At 51.2% G+C, this 16,775-nt stretch overlaps 4 protein-coding genes across 5 annotated transcripts; 3 read left to right on the top strand and 1 right to left on the bottom strand.

The window, feature by feature from the left end:
• The first annotated feature begins 820 nt into the window (after window positions 1-820).
• On the top strand, window positions 821-4,455 carry LOC120689804 (F-box/LRR-repeat protein 3-like). Of its 2 annotated transcripts, none has more exons than XM_039972212.1 (7): window positions 821-1,577; window positions 2,050-2,283; window positions 2,375-2,768; window positions 2,862-2,991; window positions 3,072-3,366; window positions 3,462-3,713; window positions 4,062-4,455. In XM_039972212.1, exons 1-7 carry the CDS (start codon window positions 924-926, stop codon window positions 4,119-4,121), a joined length of 2,019 nt encoding a protein of 672 aa, XP_039828146.1. In that variant the 5' UTR covers window positions 821-923; the 3' UTR covers window positions 4,122-4,455. The 2 variants fall into 2 exon arrangements, with proteins under 2 accessions (XP_039828146.1, XP_039828145.1); XM_039972211.1 differs by having other exon boundaries at window positions 877-1,577; window positions 2,372-2,768.
• A 793-nt stretch (window positions 4,456-5,248) lies between these two features.
• Window positions 5,249-8,855, top strand: LOC120689805 (probable protein phosphatase 2C 73). The gene is made up of 5 exons (XM_039972213.1): window positions 5,249-5,915; window positions 6,598-6,984; window positions 7,293-7,410; window positions 7,508-7,731; window positions 8,056-8,855. The coding sequence occupies exons 1-5, from the start codon at window positions 5,745-5,747 to the stop codon at window positions 8,476-8,478; spliced, it is 1,323 nt and encodes a 440-aa protein (XP_039828147.1). The 5' UTR covers window positions 5,249-5,744; the 3' UTR covers window positions 8,479-8,855.
• Window positions 8,856-9,672: 817 nt separating this feature from the next.
• LOC120689451 (cation/H(+) antiporter 15-like) lies at window positions 9,673-11,927 on the top strand. The gene is made up of 3 exons (XM_039971715.1): window positions 9,673-10,393; window positions 10,608-10,698; window positions 10,774-11,927. The coding sequence occupies exons 1-3, from the start codon at window positions 9,722-9,724 to the stop codon at window positions 11,916-11,918; spliced, it is 1,908 nt and encodes a 635-aa protein (XP_039827649.1). The 5' UTR covers window positions 9,673-9,721; the 3' UTR covers window positions 11,919-11,927.
• Window positions 11,928-12,349: 422 nt separating this feature from the next.
• Window positions 12,350-16,396, bottom strand: LOC120689577 (dnaJ homolog subfamily C member 2-like). Its single transcript, XM_039971881.1, has 3 exons — window positions 15,995-16,396; window positions 14,598-15,318; window positions 12,350-14,112 (listed from the first exon to the last, which is right to left on the bottom strand). Exons 2-3 carry the CDS (start codon window positions 15,255-15,257, stop codon window positions 12,817-12,819), a joined length of 1,956 nt encoding a protein of 651 aa, XP_039827815.1. The 5' UTR covers window positions 15,258-15,318; window positions 15,995-16,396; the 3' UTR covers window positions 12,350-12,816.
• Between the last annotated feature and the right edge of the window lie 379 nt (window positions 16,397-16,775).

Genomic DNA, 16,775 nt, shown 5'->3' with positions numbered 1-16,775 from the left:
AAATATTATATTGGAACTAGAGCATCCGAACGCAGTGGATACATCCGAGCTTGTAAAAAGCATAATACTACTATGGCCTTTTTTTTAATGGTATACCCCTCTTTTTAAAAATTAAATTAAAAAAAGGTGAGAGGAGTTTAGGCGGACAAGAGGTAGTGGCATCATGTGTGAGGTGAGGTCGGCTGGCTGATTTCCTGGTGTTGCGTGCGAGTGAGTAAAAATATGGTGGCCGTACCTTGTAAAATACGGTGGGCCCACTACCAGCAGGGAAGACGACGGATGGGAACGAAACGGAATGGTGTGTCGCTGACACACAACACAACAGGTGGGCAGGACGCAGCCGTCCCCGGGGAGGACGGGACCAGTACAACTACTCCTCGTTTTGTTACCTCAGGTAGTCAGGTGGGAGGGTCCACATGTCTGCGACTTGGGGAGGCAAAGGTTGTGGTGTCTTTGGCATTGGCATTTCGTACGCGTCCGCACTAGCAGGCTGTACGATGGGAGTCCTTTGCTCCCCCGCATCCACCCCTCCCCACTCCTTCCGTTTCTGCTTCCTTGCTTTTCCCATTCTGCCCCCGCCGGTACATCCTCCGTACCGTACCTCCCGTCCAACCAGATTCCCATACGACCGCGGGAATTACCGTCGTAGCCCCGTTGCGAGCTGCTTCCCGGCTTTGGGAGGGCAGGGGCAAACCTGGAAAACGCACGCGCAACGCGCCGCTCCCAGAAGAGCACGTTCCAGGGGCGGTCTCGTCATCTCCCCTCCCGTTCCCACCGCTCGTCTGCTAGCGTTGCGTTGCGCATCCACCGCATCGCCGGCCCGGCCATTATTGTCTGCTCCCTCCCCTCCGCCTCTCCCTCTTCATCTGCAGCCACAACCACCGCCGGCTCCGTCCCTCAAGAACCCACCACCACCATCCATCATGGCCTCGCCGGATCGCCACCCCAAGCGCCGCCGCCGCCTCACCCCCGCCCCGCCGCCCCTCCACTCGCTCGCCGACGAGCTCCTCTTCCTCGTCCTCGACCGCGTCGCCGCCGCCGACCTCAAGTCCTTCGCCCTCGCCTCCCGCTCCTGCCACGCCGCCGAGTCGCGCCACCGCCGCCGCCTCCGCCCGCTCCGCGCCGCCCTCCTCCCGGCCGCGCTCGCGCGCTACCCCGCCGCCGCCACCCTCGACCTCTCCCTCTGCCCGCGCGTCCCCGACGCCGCCCTCGCCGCCGTCTCCTCCTCCGGATCCTCGCTCCGCGCCGTCGACCTCTCCCGCTCCACCGGGTTCGGCGCGCCCGGCCTCGCCGCGCTCGCCGGGGCCTGCCCGGACCTCGCCAACCTCGACCTCTCCAATGGGGTCGATCTGGGCGACGCCGCGGCGGCCGAGGTGGCGCGGATGCGCCGGCTCCGCAGGCTCTCCCTGTCCCGGTGCAAGGCGATCACCGACATGGGCCTCGGCTGCGTCGCCGTCGGCTGCTCCGACCTCCGGGACCTCTCGCTCAAGTGGTGCCTCGGCCTCACGGATTTGGGGATCCACCTCCTCGCCCTCAAGTGCAAGAAGCTCGCATCCTTGGATCTCTCCTACACCATGGTCAGCAAACGCTTTCTTGGTTTCTTTTTTTCATCCACGGCTCATTTCCATTCTTGATTCCTTGCGAAAACCCTGTCTTTTACTCTACTAGCCTATTCCAAGCGTTTCTTGATTTCAATCAAGATGCCACGTTTTTCTTTTAGCAGTAGTTCATTGGTATAAAACGCACTGTTTTTTTTTCCCCTTTCCTTTGCGAGATCTACTGCCTTCGCCGCAGATATACACAGTACTTAGGGAATTGGTCCATGCCCACCGTAGAGTATTCTTGATCTGCACACGCTCTTATCTATACATGGACATAGACTAGCAAATGATCTTTGCATCAAAGGATCAGAACCAGCAGTGGCCAACTCCGCCTTGTCTTCTCTTCTCAACATTCTGTGGTCATAGATTTAATTTCCGCTGCGGCTTGTTCACTACCGAACTCCCTTTTCATATTGGACTGAAATAAGAACCGTACCATGCATTGCAGATCACAAAAGAGAGCTTACCTGCTATCATGAAGCTACAAAATCTTCAGGTGTTGACACTGGTTGGATGTGTGGGAATTGATGATGATGCCCTTGGTTGTTTAGAAAAAGAATGCAGCAAATCGTTGCAGGTGCTTGATATGTCCCATTGCCAGAATGTCACTCATGTGGGAGTTTCATCCATAGTCAAGTCGACACCAAATCTACTGGAACTGAATCTATCATACTGCTGTCCTGTGAGTAGCTAGTCTCTAGTTGTATTACTGAATTACCTGGGCGTGGCTTGAGCTCTCCCAACTTATTTTTTACATTCTTTAATGTTAGCAGGTTACTCCTTCCATGGTGAGCAGCTTCCATAGGATTGCTAAATTGCAGACCCTGAAGCTGGAAGGCTGCAAACTCATTCCTGGCGGACTAAAAGCCATAGGAACTTCTTGTGTTTCTATTAAGGAGTTAAATCTGAGCAAGTGCTCTGGAGTGACAGACATGGAACTTTCTTTTGCTGTCTCAAGACTAAAGAATCTACTGAAGCTAGACATCACCTGCTGTCGCAATATCACCAATGTTTCATTAGCTGCCATCACTAGCTCATGCACTTCCCTTGTCTCTCTGAAAATGGAGTCCTGTAGCCGCGTTTCCAGTGAATCACTCCGACTGATTGGAAAGTGCTGTCCTCAGTTGGAGGAGTTGGATCTTACTGACACGGATTTGGATGATGAAGGTATTTACTGAACTGACAGTATTTTCTGAACTTGCTATCTTTATATTCTTTGTCAAATGGACATAAAGTTGACTATGGATATTTTCTGTGCAGGGTTGAAAGCTCTCGGTGCATGCAGCAAACTTTCAAGTCTAAAGATTGGCATTTGCTTGAAGATAAGTGATGAAGGCCTTACCCACATTGGCAAGTCTTGCCCAGAACTCCGAGACATTGATTTGTACAGGTTATTATTATTGGACATGCCTTGTGGTTTGCTTCCTTTGTTTTCTTTGCCCATGTACTAATATGTAGTTTCGATTTCAGGTCTGGAGGCATTAGTGATGAAGGAGTTACTCAAATAGCACAAGGCTGTCCAATGCTAGAGGCTATCAATCTATCCTACTGTACAGAAATAACAGACAGTTCACTGACTGCACTCTCAAAATGCACAAAGCTGAATACACTGGAGATCCGTGGCTGCCCCAGGGTTTCATCCTCTGGGCTCTCAGAAATCGCAACGGGATGCAGGCTACTTTCCAAGCTTGATATTAAGAAATGCTTTGAGATCAATGATGTGGGGATGCTTTACCTTTCCCAGTTCTCTCATAGCCTCCGTCAGGTATTAGTTTGATTCTTTCTCATGTAACCAAATCCTGGTAGTACCATGTATGTTTTACTTCAGTTGCGCTAATAAACATATGTGTCTCATTGCAGATAAACTTGTCGTACTGCTCGGTCACCGATATTGGACTTCTTTCCCTGTCTAGCATATGTGGCTTGCAGAACATGACCATTGTACATTTAGCGGGCATCTCACCTAACGGATTGATAGCTGCTCTTATGGTCTGTGGTGGCTTGACAAAAGTGAAGCTCAATTCAGCATTCAAATCCATGATGCCTCCTCATATGCTAAAAAATGTTGAGGCGCGTGGCTGTGTGTTCCAGTGGATTGACAAACCATACAAGGTATCGTACTGCTCCCTTACACTAGGTTGTGTCCATCTAGTCGTTAAGTGGCTTGCTGCTTTGTTACTTAGCCCGCATACTGTTTGCTTTCGGAAAAGTTCCATTCCTACTAAAACATTTGTGTGCTGCCATACCTATATGTGATTTTTTTATAAAAAAAAAATCCTTTCATTGTTTTGCCTATGCTTCAAAACAAGATAAATAAACTGACGATGAGCTTAAACATGGCCTCGAAACATAAATGCCTAAGGGCTGTCTTATATACCATACTTTTCCATGAATTTGTGTTTAGTAAAATTACAAATTGTGAATGTGGAAGTGCCTAACAGCAGTTGTGGTTTGGTGCAGGTTGAGATGGAACCGTGTGATGTATGGAAGCAACAGTCACAAGCTGTACTTGTACGATGAGTAGGTTTCAAGAGTAGCTACTGTGTGGCAAGCAGGGAGGGTATTTCAACTTGGGTGATCGACGACGATTCTTGACTGGGATTCTGAAGTGGAGCCTGGTGATCCTAAGGAATGAGCTCAAAGTTTTGTATTGTAATTGGCGGGGTGAGATTTTGACATAAGTATGTTGTTGTACACTAGTATTATAGATGAGTAGATATAGATCCAGCAATCCCTTTGCATGTACTACTTTTGCAAAGCAGTATATAGATGGAAGAAAGAGTTTGATGTTGAAGAGATGTGCTACGGTTTCTTTCTTGTGTGATGAGATATGGGAGTTGAAGTTTACTGCGAACGATGTGCCTGACGGTGCTTGTGCTAAACTGCTAATGGCCCTGGTGGGGGTGGGCTGGTGCATGATGGTTTCGAAATGCTGGAATGAAGTGGCTTTGTGCATCTCTATTAGGCAACACAAGCATGTGATCGTTAAAGCGAGCTTGCAGGTGTTTGAACTCGATGAATGATTGGTAGCGATATATAAATTATATAAGTAATTAGATTTGAGTTGGATTGAGAGTCGCCGTTGGATGGAATTGAAGGTGGCATTGAAGTCCCTCAGGAAATGGTGCGGAGGGAGCGACACGGGATTCAGGTAAGGAACCATGTTGCCGCCCAACTGACAAAAGAAGAAAGACACAGTTGCCCACCACGGCACCACGGCTGATGCATTATGCAATGCTCCGATCCGTTGCATTGATGAGCAAATGACCCCATGCATCCAACCATCTCCCCAATGGCGATTACATCTCCTCAGATGGTGTTTTAGGGTTCTTACTTGTGGAGATTCACCCAACTTAAAAAGAGACCAAGTAGTGGTCCAATTGACAGTGGGCTACGGTCTTGAGATGCGGTGATGTGCAGTGTCGAGGAAGGAGACACAAAAAAAAAACCCCCACTCAAGCAAAGCCAAGTTAGAGTGACACTGCTAAAAGGAAGAAGAAGAAAGAACTCTTATAAAATGGGAGTGAGAAAGAAGAAAGCGATAGTATCAATGAGTCTGATTTTTCGAAGGTGTTCATAGTTTGCGTGCATACTACATTGGTGGAGGCGTGTGTGTGTGTGTTCTTTTTTATGGTACCTGGCTCCGTCCTTGCTCGCCGGTGCACCTAGGGCAGGGCAACACAGTGTTATTAAAGGCTGGTTAGAGAGGAGAATCCGATCAATCAATCCCTTAACAGCTGCTTACCATCAAAATGGCATCTCTGACCTGTCTTCTTCCTTGCTTGCCTACGACTCCCTTTCTTTCTCTCTCTCTCTCTCTCTCTCTCTTTCTATTAGCCTTTTCGTTTTCATCAAGCTGCAGAGCGAGCAGCAGCTGGCCTAGCTTTGGTTAGTTGGTTATAATCTATCAACTACCTGCAGCAGTACGACTACCATGGCAGGCAGGCATGCTGGGCCGTCGTCACACCGCGTCCTCCTCATTAATGGCGGTCTGGTGATGGGCTCACCCCCACCCCACCTACCCATCAACTCCCCGCACCATGAACGACGGCAGATAAATTAAACCACCACACCCCCATTTTAAGGACATCCTCCTGCTGCTGCGGCTGCTTGAAGAGGAAAGAAGGAGCTCTCGTCGCTGCAATGGGGATCTGTTGCAGCAGCCCGGCGGCAGGCGAGCTCCACGATGAGCAGGGCTTCCCATGGATGCAAGACGAATCCTTCCACCAGCAGCTCTGGACCGGCGCGGGGGCCTCCATGCACACCAAGCAAGGATGGAAGGGCGCCAACCAGGACGCCATGACCGTCTGCCAGGTTCCTTCTTTCACCTCTCCTGATTTTGCTTGGAGATTAGTTTCTTCCCCTTGCTAATTAGCTCTTAGCTTGCTTGCCCCGACAAAGTATCTGGCTAGCTTCTTGTCTCGTATAGTACACATGGTCTCATTTTGGCTGCAACACACAAAGATGCTCACCGGGTCATGCGATTTGCACCCACAATTTCATTTATTTAACCACAAGGCACCGAATCCACCTCTAGTTTTCTCCACCTGCGCATCGGCAACCTGAGATGCACCTGAACGAATTTCCTAATCACAACCGTTTGTATGTGTTTCCCTAGACCCTAGTCCCTGTACTACCCGGTAAACACTATGAGAGACTAGGTAAATTGAAATTGTGGGCCATGTCTATGCCTATCTTTTTGAATATTGCAATCTTTGTGACCTCCAATATTTGGTGCCGAAGAAAAGAAATCTACCTGAATCTGCGTACCTGCCTGTTTTTATTGCACACCAGCAAAATGTCCTGAGGCTTCAGCTGTACATGATCCAGAGCAGGGATATTGAAAATTATGGTGGAACATCCATATCTTGTACGTTAGCATATCCAGTGCTAGTACATTATATTGCTGATGTAGTGATGTTTCATTTCCACTTGACGTGCACAACTCGCTTAATCTTGAATTCTTGATGTCTGACAATTGTGTCAATTTTCTCAGGACTTTGCTGGCCACAAAGGCCACATCTTCTGCGGGGTGTTTGATGGCCATGGACCCCTTGGCCGTGATGTTGCGCGTCATGTCCGTGACGCCCTTCCCATGAAGCTGTCCTCCACTTTGAAACTGAGAAGTGAAGAGAAAGATCCCTCGAGGGATAATTTGAAGCTCACAACTGAAGAAGATCCCTCCTCCAGTAATACAGATGTAGATTCCTTTGACAAGTCAGATTCCACCTCATCCAGTGATACAAGTGATGAGAACCTACTGCTGTCTACATGGAAGGACATATTTGTGAAGACGTTTGAGGAAGTGGATCAGGACCTGAGGCAACATTCAGGTATCGATTGCATTTGCAGTGGCACAACTGCAGTCACTGTCGTCAGGCAGGTACCAATATTTACCCGTCACAATCTTGCATCTGAGTGTGTCTTCTTTCTATAGGTGGACTAGCTTGCACCTGTATATGTGCTAAAATAAAATGATAGAATGCAGGAACTGAACTACCTGAATTGGGAGGTTTGTTTTGTTTCCACTTATACACACTGATAGCAATCACTGAGGTGTAGAAATCGAACTAGTTGATATGGAAGCCTGTTTAAGTTACAGATATCGTACTGAAACTAACCTATAGCTAAATCATACAAACTAATTGGTCCTGCTCTGTAATTAGTACTAATTTCCCTTCTTATCCATAGGGTGATCACTTGATCATTGCCAATCTGGGGGATTCACGTGCCGTTCTTTGCTCCCGGGACAGTAAAGATCGTCTGATCCCGGTCCAACTCACCATTGACTTGAAACCAGATCTTCCAAGTGAGCATCTGAATGGCCTTTTATTCATGATTATTGTTGGCATGCATGTACAAACTTCTTGACTGCATTTTGCATTGTTGTGCTCTTGTGATTATAGGTGAACTCGCAAGGATTCTGAATTGTAAAGGCCGAGTTTTCGCTATGGATGACGAGCCAGATGTGCCTAGAATGTGGTTGCCTGACCAGGATGCGCCGGGCCTTGCGATGGCAAGGGCATTTGGGGACTTCTGCCTGAAGAATCATGGCCTCATTTGTACCCCTGAAGTGTACTACAGGAAGTTGTCTGAAAAGGATGAGTTCCTGGTGCTTGCTACTGATGGGGTACGTAAGATCAATGGTTAAGATTTCTACATATTTTGCTCGTTTCATTCGGTGGCCTGTTTTCTCTTTAAAAAGAAAGGACTCCATTTTTGACTCTTCAGTGATACTCCAAATACATTTAAGCGAGCACACAACAGTAGGATCAGGGCTTTATGAGAAAAGCGACTGTCAACTGAAAGTTTGAAGCTGATATATCACTGTCACCGATTTAATCATCATTGTTTTACGAAACTGATTTATTTAAGTACAAAATAGAAAAAAGACTAGAACTGTAGACGATATGACTGAAGTAACACCTGTCAAAAAATGTGGTTGGTGGTGTAGATTTGGGACGTGCTGACCAACAGAGAGGTGGTGAAGATCGTGTCGTCAACCACGGACCCATCCAAGGCGGCGAGGCAGCTGATAGACCGTGCTGTCCGAGCATGGCGGCGCAAGTACCCGACGTCCATGGTCGACGACTGCGCCGTGGTCTGCCTCTTCCTGAACCGGAGGGCGCCGTCGCCCGAGGACAGCCTCCGAGGAGGCACATCAGCAGAGGCCGTGCCGTTCACGGGGAGCTTCCGCAAGAAGGTTGCGAGCGGCGGCGGCGAGGCGGCGGAGGAGGGGACGACGGTGTGGAGAGCTCTGGAGGGGGTGGCGCGGGCGAACTCGGTGATCAGGCTGCCGCGGATGGGGCGCGTGCTGAGCTGGCGGAGGCGGTCGAGCTCTCTGGATGAAGATGAAGACGACGAGCATCAGGATTGATTTGGTTGAATTGAATCGATGGGGAGTCGTTTTCTTGGTGGGTGCACGTAGAAATCTGCATGGCTGCAGAATGGCATTCGGATTTGGTCGAGGTAATGCCATGTCGCATTCAGGTTGTTAGGATGGATAAGCAGAAATGGACAGGGGTAGGCGTCGCTGAACAAGCAAAGTACGTAGTTCATCCAGCTCGCCTGTGTATCAAGCGGTGCTGCTACTTACCTCTTCTCTGCATGATTGATCGAGTTGTGTGGGGGTAAAAGGGGTTTGATTTTGTTGTAACTTTTGTTGCTGAGATTTCTGACACCATATGAAAACGATGGGCATTTGGAATTGTTACAACTATTCAGAAATCCAAGTTGAAACTTTAGTACTGAATTGAAAATTGGAGATGTTCAGTTAGAAAGAGGCCAGTGTTTTTGCAATTGAAACTTGGAACAATGGAGTCTGAAGATCGGCAGGCAGGTGTATCTGAAGTCTGAATGTCTGAAGATGAGCTGGTGGAGGGAGGCACGGGGGCCCAGGCCCAAGAGTAGGATTGTTGCCGGGCCTGGGCCAATGCAAGGCCCAATTATATCACGGAGGCCCTTCCAAGTAAGTATTCTGGTCCACGCGGCCCGTTGCGCGGCGCGTGAGGGAGGAACAAGCCGTCGTCGTCCTCCTCTGCCATGCCGGCGGCGTGGCGCGTGGGCATCCCGGCCCGACGGCTGTCTCCATTGATGAGCTTCGGCCGGCGAGCTGAATGTGTGGAATCCACCTGGCACCTAGTTCAAGGATTGATCTTAGTGAATCATTCGGCCCCTCCGATTGTTGTTTCAGAAATTAGAACCACCTCCTATTATTGGATCAATCAATACAGTATTCTTGCTCTCCACTCTCATCCACACAGCTAAAAATAGTTGAACAAGACAAGCAAGGGAGCTCGCACTGCATGTCTGCGTGCCCACATTGAGCTTCCTTCACTCTCTCGCGGCCACATGCATGCCAACAGGGGAATTTCGATCCAAACAATGCAGATGGAAGAAAGGAAAGGAACCAATGATGCCACTGAATGAATGAATGCCTAGGCTGCTGCTCGTAATTAGTTAGCAAAGATTTCTAACAAACAGCTTCCCAAGGAGATTTGATCGATCAATCGATCGACAAGATGTCGGTGGTGGTGAACATGTCGGCGGGGGCGGTGGAGCCGACGGTGAAGCCCCTGGCGGCGGCGTGCTACGACAACAACCTCGTCAACTCGCAGGGCATGTTCCTGGGCGACCAGCCGCTGCGCTTCGCCCTCCCGCTCTTCCTCGTCCAGGTCTCCCTCATCCTGCTCCTCTCCGCCGCCGCGCACCTCCTGGTCCGCCGCCTCGCGCAGTCCCGCTTCGTCACCCACATGCTCGTCGGCATCCTCCTCGGCCCCACCTTCCTCGGCCGCTGCGACGCCTTCCGCGCCGTCCTCTTCTCCGAGCGCGGCACCTACATCCTCGAGAGCGTCTCCCTCGTGGCGCTCATCCTCTTCCTCTTCTCCATGGGCGTCAAGACCGACCTCGGCCTCCTCCGCCGCCCCAGCGGCCGCGCGCTCGCCGTGGCGCTCACGGGCGCCCTCGTCCCGCTCGCAGTCACGCTCCCCGTCTTCCACGCGCTGCGCCCGTCGCTCCCCGACGACCTCCGCGGCACGTCGCTCGTCTCCGAGCTCGCCGTCCGCCTCTCGCTCTCCTCCTTCCCCGTCATCGCCGACGCGCTCTCCGACCTCGACCTCCTCAACACCGACCTCGGCCGCATCGCGCTCACCGCCTTTCTCATCACCGACGTCGTCTCCTGGTTCATCCGCGCCTGCTCCGCCGCCTTCATCCTCGTCACGGAGGCCACGTCCCCCGCCTTCACCGCCAAGATCCTCGCCTCCTTCGTCGGCTTCGTGCTCTTCGTGGGCCTCGTGGCGCGCCCCGCAGGGCGCTACATCGCGTACCGGCGCACCCCGGCGGGGTCGCTCCTCTCGGAGGCCGGAGGGCTCCTTCGTGGTGGTGGTGATCGGTGCGCTGCTGTCGGCGCTGGCGACGGACGCCATCGGGTTCAAGTACATGATCGGGCCCATGATGCTGGGGCTGGCGCTGCCCGGCGGCATGCCCATCGGCGCCACCATGACGGAGCGGCTCGACTCCTTCTTCATCGCGCTGTTCCTGCCCGTGTACATGGCGCTGTCGGGGTACCGCACGGACCCCGGGGAGCTGAGGCTGGGAGGCGGCGGGGGGGGGGGGGGGGGGGGGGCAGTGGTGCGCGCTGGAGCTGTTCGTGCCCTAAACCCTAGACACTAAGCCACCGCCGAGCACTACTCCGTCCTCACGCTCTCCATGGTGCTCATCACCGCCGTCTCCACGCCGCTCATCAGCCTGCTCTACGACCCCGCGGGCCAGTTCGCCAGGGCCAAGCGCCGCACGCTCGAGGAGCAGCAGGACGGCGGCGACCTCCGCGTGCTCGCCTGCCTCTACACCGAGGACCACGCGGCGCCGCTGATCGACCTGCTGGACGCGTCGGGGTCGTCGCGCGAGGCCCCCGTGTCGCTCGTCGTGCTCCACCTCACGGAGCTCGTCGGCCGCGCCGTCTCCGTGCTCAAGCCGCACCGCCACCGCAAGGCCACCAGCAACCCCTCGCCGTCGGACCGCATCGTGAACGCCTTCCGCTACTTCGAGCAGCAGGCGGCGGCGGTGACGGTGAGCCCCTACGTGGCGCAGGCGCCCTACAGCTCGATGCACCACGACGTGTGCTCGCTGGCGCACGGCCGCAAGGCCACCCTCGTCCTGCTGCCCTTCCACAAGTCCTCCGACGGCGCGCGCAGCACCGCCAACGCCGCCGTCCGCGCCGCCAACCGCGCCGTGCTGCAGTACGCGCCCTGCTCCGTCGCCATCCTCGTCGACCACGGCCTCGCCGCGGGGTCCGCCTGCGCCACCGCCGCCGGCAGCCTGCTGCAGCGGGTGGCGCTCTACTTCCTGGGCGGCGCCGACGACCGCGAGGCGCTGGCGTACGCGTCGCGGATGGCGGAGGCCGGCGCCGTTTCGCTCACGGTGGTGCGCTTCAAGCTGCGCAACTGGGTCGGCATGGGCGGGCGCGACGAGGCCAGGGACGAGGAGGTGCTCCAGGACTTCTGGACCAGGCACAGGGACAACGACCGCGCCGTCTATGTCGAGAAGACGGTGGAGGACGGCGAGGGCACCGCCTCCGTCGTGCGCTCCATGAGCGAGAAGTTCGACCTGCTCGTGGTGGGGCGGCGCGGCGGCGACGGCCCCTCCTCCACGGAGGGCTCGTCGGCGGCGCTCACCAGCGGGCTGTCGGAGTGGAGCGAGTTCCCGGAGCTGGGCGTGCTGGGGGATATGCTGGCCTCCGCAGAGTTCGCGTCCAAGGTGTCCATCCTCGTCATACAGCAGCAGCCGCCCAACACCAACAACGCTGTTGCACCTGCCTAGCTAGCCACTCCTTCCTAGTTCCTCGTGTGCATTGCATATTTGCATTGCCGATCTAGAATAGAATCTACCATGGATCTGCATTCTGATGACAGAACAGAGCAGAGCAACCTTCATTCATTGTAACACGAGCTAAGTTAGGACGCCTCAGATCATGTTTATTTGCAGTATGTGACAACATTTTTCACCATCAATATTCAATGAGTGACAGTTCGCATGAGGATTGGAGACTGGCATAACAAACATGCCAGCAGGGCATCAATATTCAACGAGTGACACATTGCAAAAAGGATTGGAGACTAGCATAAGTGCATAACAGGCATGTTCGTTGCTCAAATGCAATGTACCGAGCAACCAGCATTCACAGAAACAAATAAGATGTCAGACAAATCTATGACCAGGATAGCCACCTGCCACCAGATGGAAGACCAATATCAGGGGAATTATGCATTAGCGACATTAACGAATGCTCACTTCAATAATAGGTCTCACGATGTAACAAATATTTCTATCTCAGTTGATAAATAATAACAGATGTGGTTCTCTACATTTTTTACTCAGCCAGGCCAGACCATATGAAACTACACCAATGCGAACTCCCAGCAAGCTTAGATAACTGCAACAAAAGGCCAATCATCAGCCCATTAACAGTGGATGAGCTTCAATGGCACATCCTCCTGCGGCAGACCCAAACTTGAATGCTAAGCAAAATGCCGACACGGGCGGGTTAAACAAAAGCTGTCACGGCCCCAACACAAAATTATTCTCACCGCTGGTGATGCAAGAGGTTCGCCAAGCAAAACCTTCCGCAAAAGCCACCAGCCGATATGTTTGAGATATTGCCGTTCAGAGACTATCTGCCCCCAAAATGTACTTCCAGTGAGGTTATTCTCCCAAAGCATTACTCCCCGCTTTTCTTGCTCCGGAAGTTCTCCCTCATCGCAGCAACCTTTTTCTTGCACTGGACTACTGTTTTACCTGGGACAGCAGCAGCCACCCACTCCCATCTTTGGCTTGCATCCTTTGGGAAGGCCTTCAAAGCTTGTACAAGAGCCAGCACCTGTGTCTCTGTCCAGGCATCTGGATCTGTGACAGAAGGTGCTCCATTTGGGACAGGGTCAGCAGCAGATTTCTCATTGGCTGCCTGACTGCTAGCAGGTTGTGCGGATGCCTTGGATGAAGCAGTCCCAGCTCCCTCAGTCGAGGGCCCAACTGTTTCATCTCGAGTTGAAAGAGGCGAAGCGATTGATTGGGCTGGTTTGCGTTTCTCGAGGAAAGAATCGAAAGCTTTCGCTGAATCTGGTTTCTGCAGAAGAACAGTTTTTGTGGCCTTGAGGATCTCTTCAACAGATCTACCTGTCCCAATAAACTCAGAAACAACCTCCCACCTTCTCGAAGTTCCCTTTGGATACTTTTGGATTGCTTTCCTCAGCATCTCAACCTCTTCCTTTCCCCATGGTTTCTCTTTCTTCTCATAGTTGTTCAATAGGCTGCTGGCTTTGGCTTGGGGCACCTTTTCTACTGCAGGATTAGATTTTGGGGCAGAACTCTCCACACCATTTGCTTCCTTTGAGGAACTTTCTTTGTTCAATGCACCTCTCAGCAACCTGGCCTTTTCAGCTGCTTCCTTACCCTCCATACCATCACAGAGTTTCTTGAGCTGTTCAAAATCAAGCGATGCACATGCTGCCTCAACATCTGCTTCTGACAGACCAAAGCGGTTCTCTGTAACTACAGGTGCTGCAAGAGTTCGCATACGGGTTTTCTCTTTGCGCAGCAGCTTTTTCTCTTTCTCCTTCAACTTCTTTTGATGGAGAGCAGCTTCTGCAACTTTCTTAGCCTCCTCTTCTTTCCTTTTCTTTTCCTCTTCAGCTGCTCTTGCAGCTTCCTCCTCCTGCAACTTTTTCGCCAAATACTTTGCCTCCTTTCTCCTCTGCTTCTCAGCTTTCTCCTCATCCTTCCTTCTCTGGATCCTTGGGTCCTTCCTGTATGCATTGTCAACAAGAGTGCGTACTCGTGCATACTCTGCCTTTTTGGCCTTCTCTTGTAGCTTTGCATTCTGCCTCTCCATCCATCTCCTATGTTCACGAGATTCAGCTTGCTCCAAGTCATATTCATCATCATCTGGAAATTCTCTCCAACTCCTGAAGTTGTACCAGAAATTGTAGAACTTATCAACTTCCTCTAAGGGAGTAGCCATAGTCACAAAGTTCCTGGGTCGATCGGGTCGAGGAACGGGGTCGAGGGTCGAGGGTCGTCACTTTATAAAATTATGGTACGAAGGGGGTATACATCTATGGAACGATAAATTATTATGTGGGACGCGACCCTGATTCATCGGGGTCGATATCTTCGGGTCGATAAAGACAAAAACTATATATATGCTACTAATGAAGAAACTAATCTGCACAAGCATATAAGAAACATATAAAAGAGTACATTTAGACCATGCTACACGTACTCAGCTCATTGTCTAACAAAAACCACACCAATCCACTGTCCTTAACCTCCTTATCCCAATTAAATCTGCTAGCAATGGGGCTGCGACCCCTTTCAAACCGGGACATGATCCAACCTTGAATGGGACACTGACCCTCTTCGACCCCGACACTCGAATCGGAACGACGTTCCCGGGTCGAGGGACGAGGCATCGACCCCGAATCCTGTGACTATGGGAGTAGCATCGTCTCCTAGAGAAGGAATTGGCTGGGTAACAGACCAGCGGCCATTCCTCATGAAAACTGGGCCAAAAACCTTGAAGAAATCTTGTGGGGCACAGTCTGTTGGAATATCATCATCAAATTCATCGGTTGAGTCATAAATCCTCCTTTTTGTAGGGTCTATGAGGACTTCATAGGCCTCCTGAATGGCCTTGAAATGGCTCTCTATCTCATCCTTTTTCGTTTGTTTGGCCTCCTCTGTTGTCTCTGCAAGAAGCAGAGCTGCCTGCTTATCTGGATGATGTTTAAGAGCCATGTCACGGTAGCTTTTCCTAATCTGATCTTCAGTGGCCAAGAACCGCAAGTGTCCCAACCCAAGCAATGCATAATGATCCTGCTGCTGACTGCCAGAAGACTTCTTCTTCCCTTTGCTGCTAAAGGTGTCAGAAGCTGCATTAAAATCTTGGCTTTTGTCGTCCGATGAAACACTGCAATCATCAGTTTCCGTGTCTTCTTGCTCCCCAAGACCAAGAAGCTTCATTGCCGCAGCATGGAACGAATGGCCAGCAGGTTCATACTTTGAAGCTTTCACAGGCAGACAGTTAGATGAAACATACACAGGTGCCCCATCTATGATCTCCGGGGCATAAGTGATCAGAAGGCAGCTCTTCTGGAACTCCATTTGAAGAATTATGTCAAGTTCTTAATGGAGCTCCTGAGTTAAGGAATACAACTGATACACCCTGCATAAATTTGTGAGCCAATTAGCCAAATATTTATTAGAGAACCTGAAAAACAGCATCTTTCAATCTACACGACAACAAACATAAGAAATCAAGGTCACAGAGGCAGACCCAGGTTTTGAACCAGGATAGGCCTAGCCAAAAATCTGATATGCAGTAAGGTATAAACCAATCCACAATCGGTCACAAATACAAAATTCCCCAAACAATTCGCCTCGGTATATATAAATATAAACAATGGCATTGCCAGGATTTGAGGCCAGGGTATGTCTAGCCATAAATCCAACACACAATACAGTACAAAACTACCGAATTCTCCAATTAATTCAGTATATACAATTTGGTATACAAGTATAGAATAACTAAAACTAGCAAGATATATTAGATTTGGCGGCCTATTTCACCAATTTTACGCCAAGCTAAGCAAACCTACACACCAATTTCACTCTAGTATCAGAGTACCAAATGCATGAATTGAATCCAGAGTTGCAACAGAACTCAATTATCTACATACAGTGCCTACTACAGATAAACCCAACAAGATTTAGCTACTCATGATTCGGGTCGGCAGTCGCCATTTGGATAACACAACAAATTCCATATTGCAATCGCGATCAGCCTAAATATTACGGATCCACAAGCTTTACAGTGAGGGGAGAAAGGAAGGGGCAGCTACCTTGCCGCGGGAGTAGTATGTTTGGGTCCAGCGCCGGCAGCAGCGCGAAGCTCGGGGCCTCCACGCCGGCCCAGTAGTCGCTGTGATGGAAGAAGCTGCCGCCGGATGGCAGGTTGGAGCTGGACGGAGGGGCGGAGTCGGCGTCGGGAGAGGACCGGAGGACGGCCGGCGCCCGGTGGCGCGGCTTGCTTGCGCGCCGGAGCAGGCGAACGGATGGATGGATGACCCAGGGGGACAGGTCCAGACCGGGCACGCGCGCGATGAGGGTGGGGGGCTTGGAGGCGGTGGCGCTCGGTAGGCGTCGCGGCGGCAACCATAAAACCCTAGCAGCCGGCGATAAATAGAGAAGGGAGGCGGAGGCGGAGGCGGAGGCGAGAGGACAGAAGGAAGATGGCGCTTCCCTTCGTTTCCGGGTCCCGCACGCTTCTTCTGCTCTCTCTGCTGGGCTGGGCTGGGCTGCTGGGCCTTGCAGTGAGACCCAAGTGCTGAAACTTCCCTACTTCTAAGCACGGAAGGCCAAGTCCTGATTACTAGTTACAAATATTTTTTTGTTACCCCTCAAAAAAATATTTTTTGTTTACTGTTAAAACAGAAATATAAATTTTTTCAAAAAATTAACTTGTAATTATTATACTCAAACACGCAATGCATACAGCACCATTTGACGCTATTTTTTCAAAAAAAAAATGTTGGTGAAAAGACTGTACTCAATCCATTCTAAAATGTAGGATAATGTTGGCTTTCTTATGTACATTTGACTATTTGTTTTATTAAAAAACTA

This window comes from Panicum virgatum, chromosome 9N (genome assembly GCF_016808335.1).
Source record: "Panicum virgatum strain AP13 chromosome 9N, P.virgatum_v5, whole genome shotgun sequence".
Lineage (NCBI taxonomy): Eukaryota > Viridiplantae > Streptophyta > Magnoliopsida > Poales > Poaceae > Panicum > Panicum virgatum.
The sequence above is the reverse complement of the archived record's forward strand: the minus strand, read 5'-3'. Positions and strand labels throughout refer to the sequence as shown.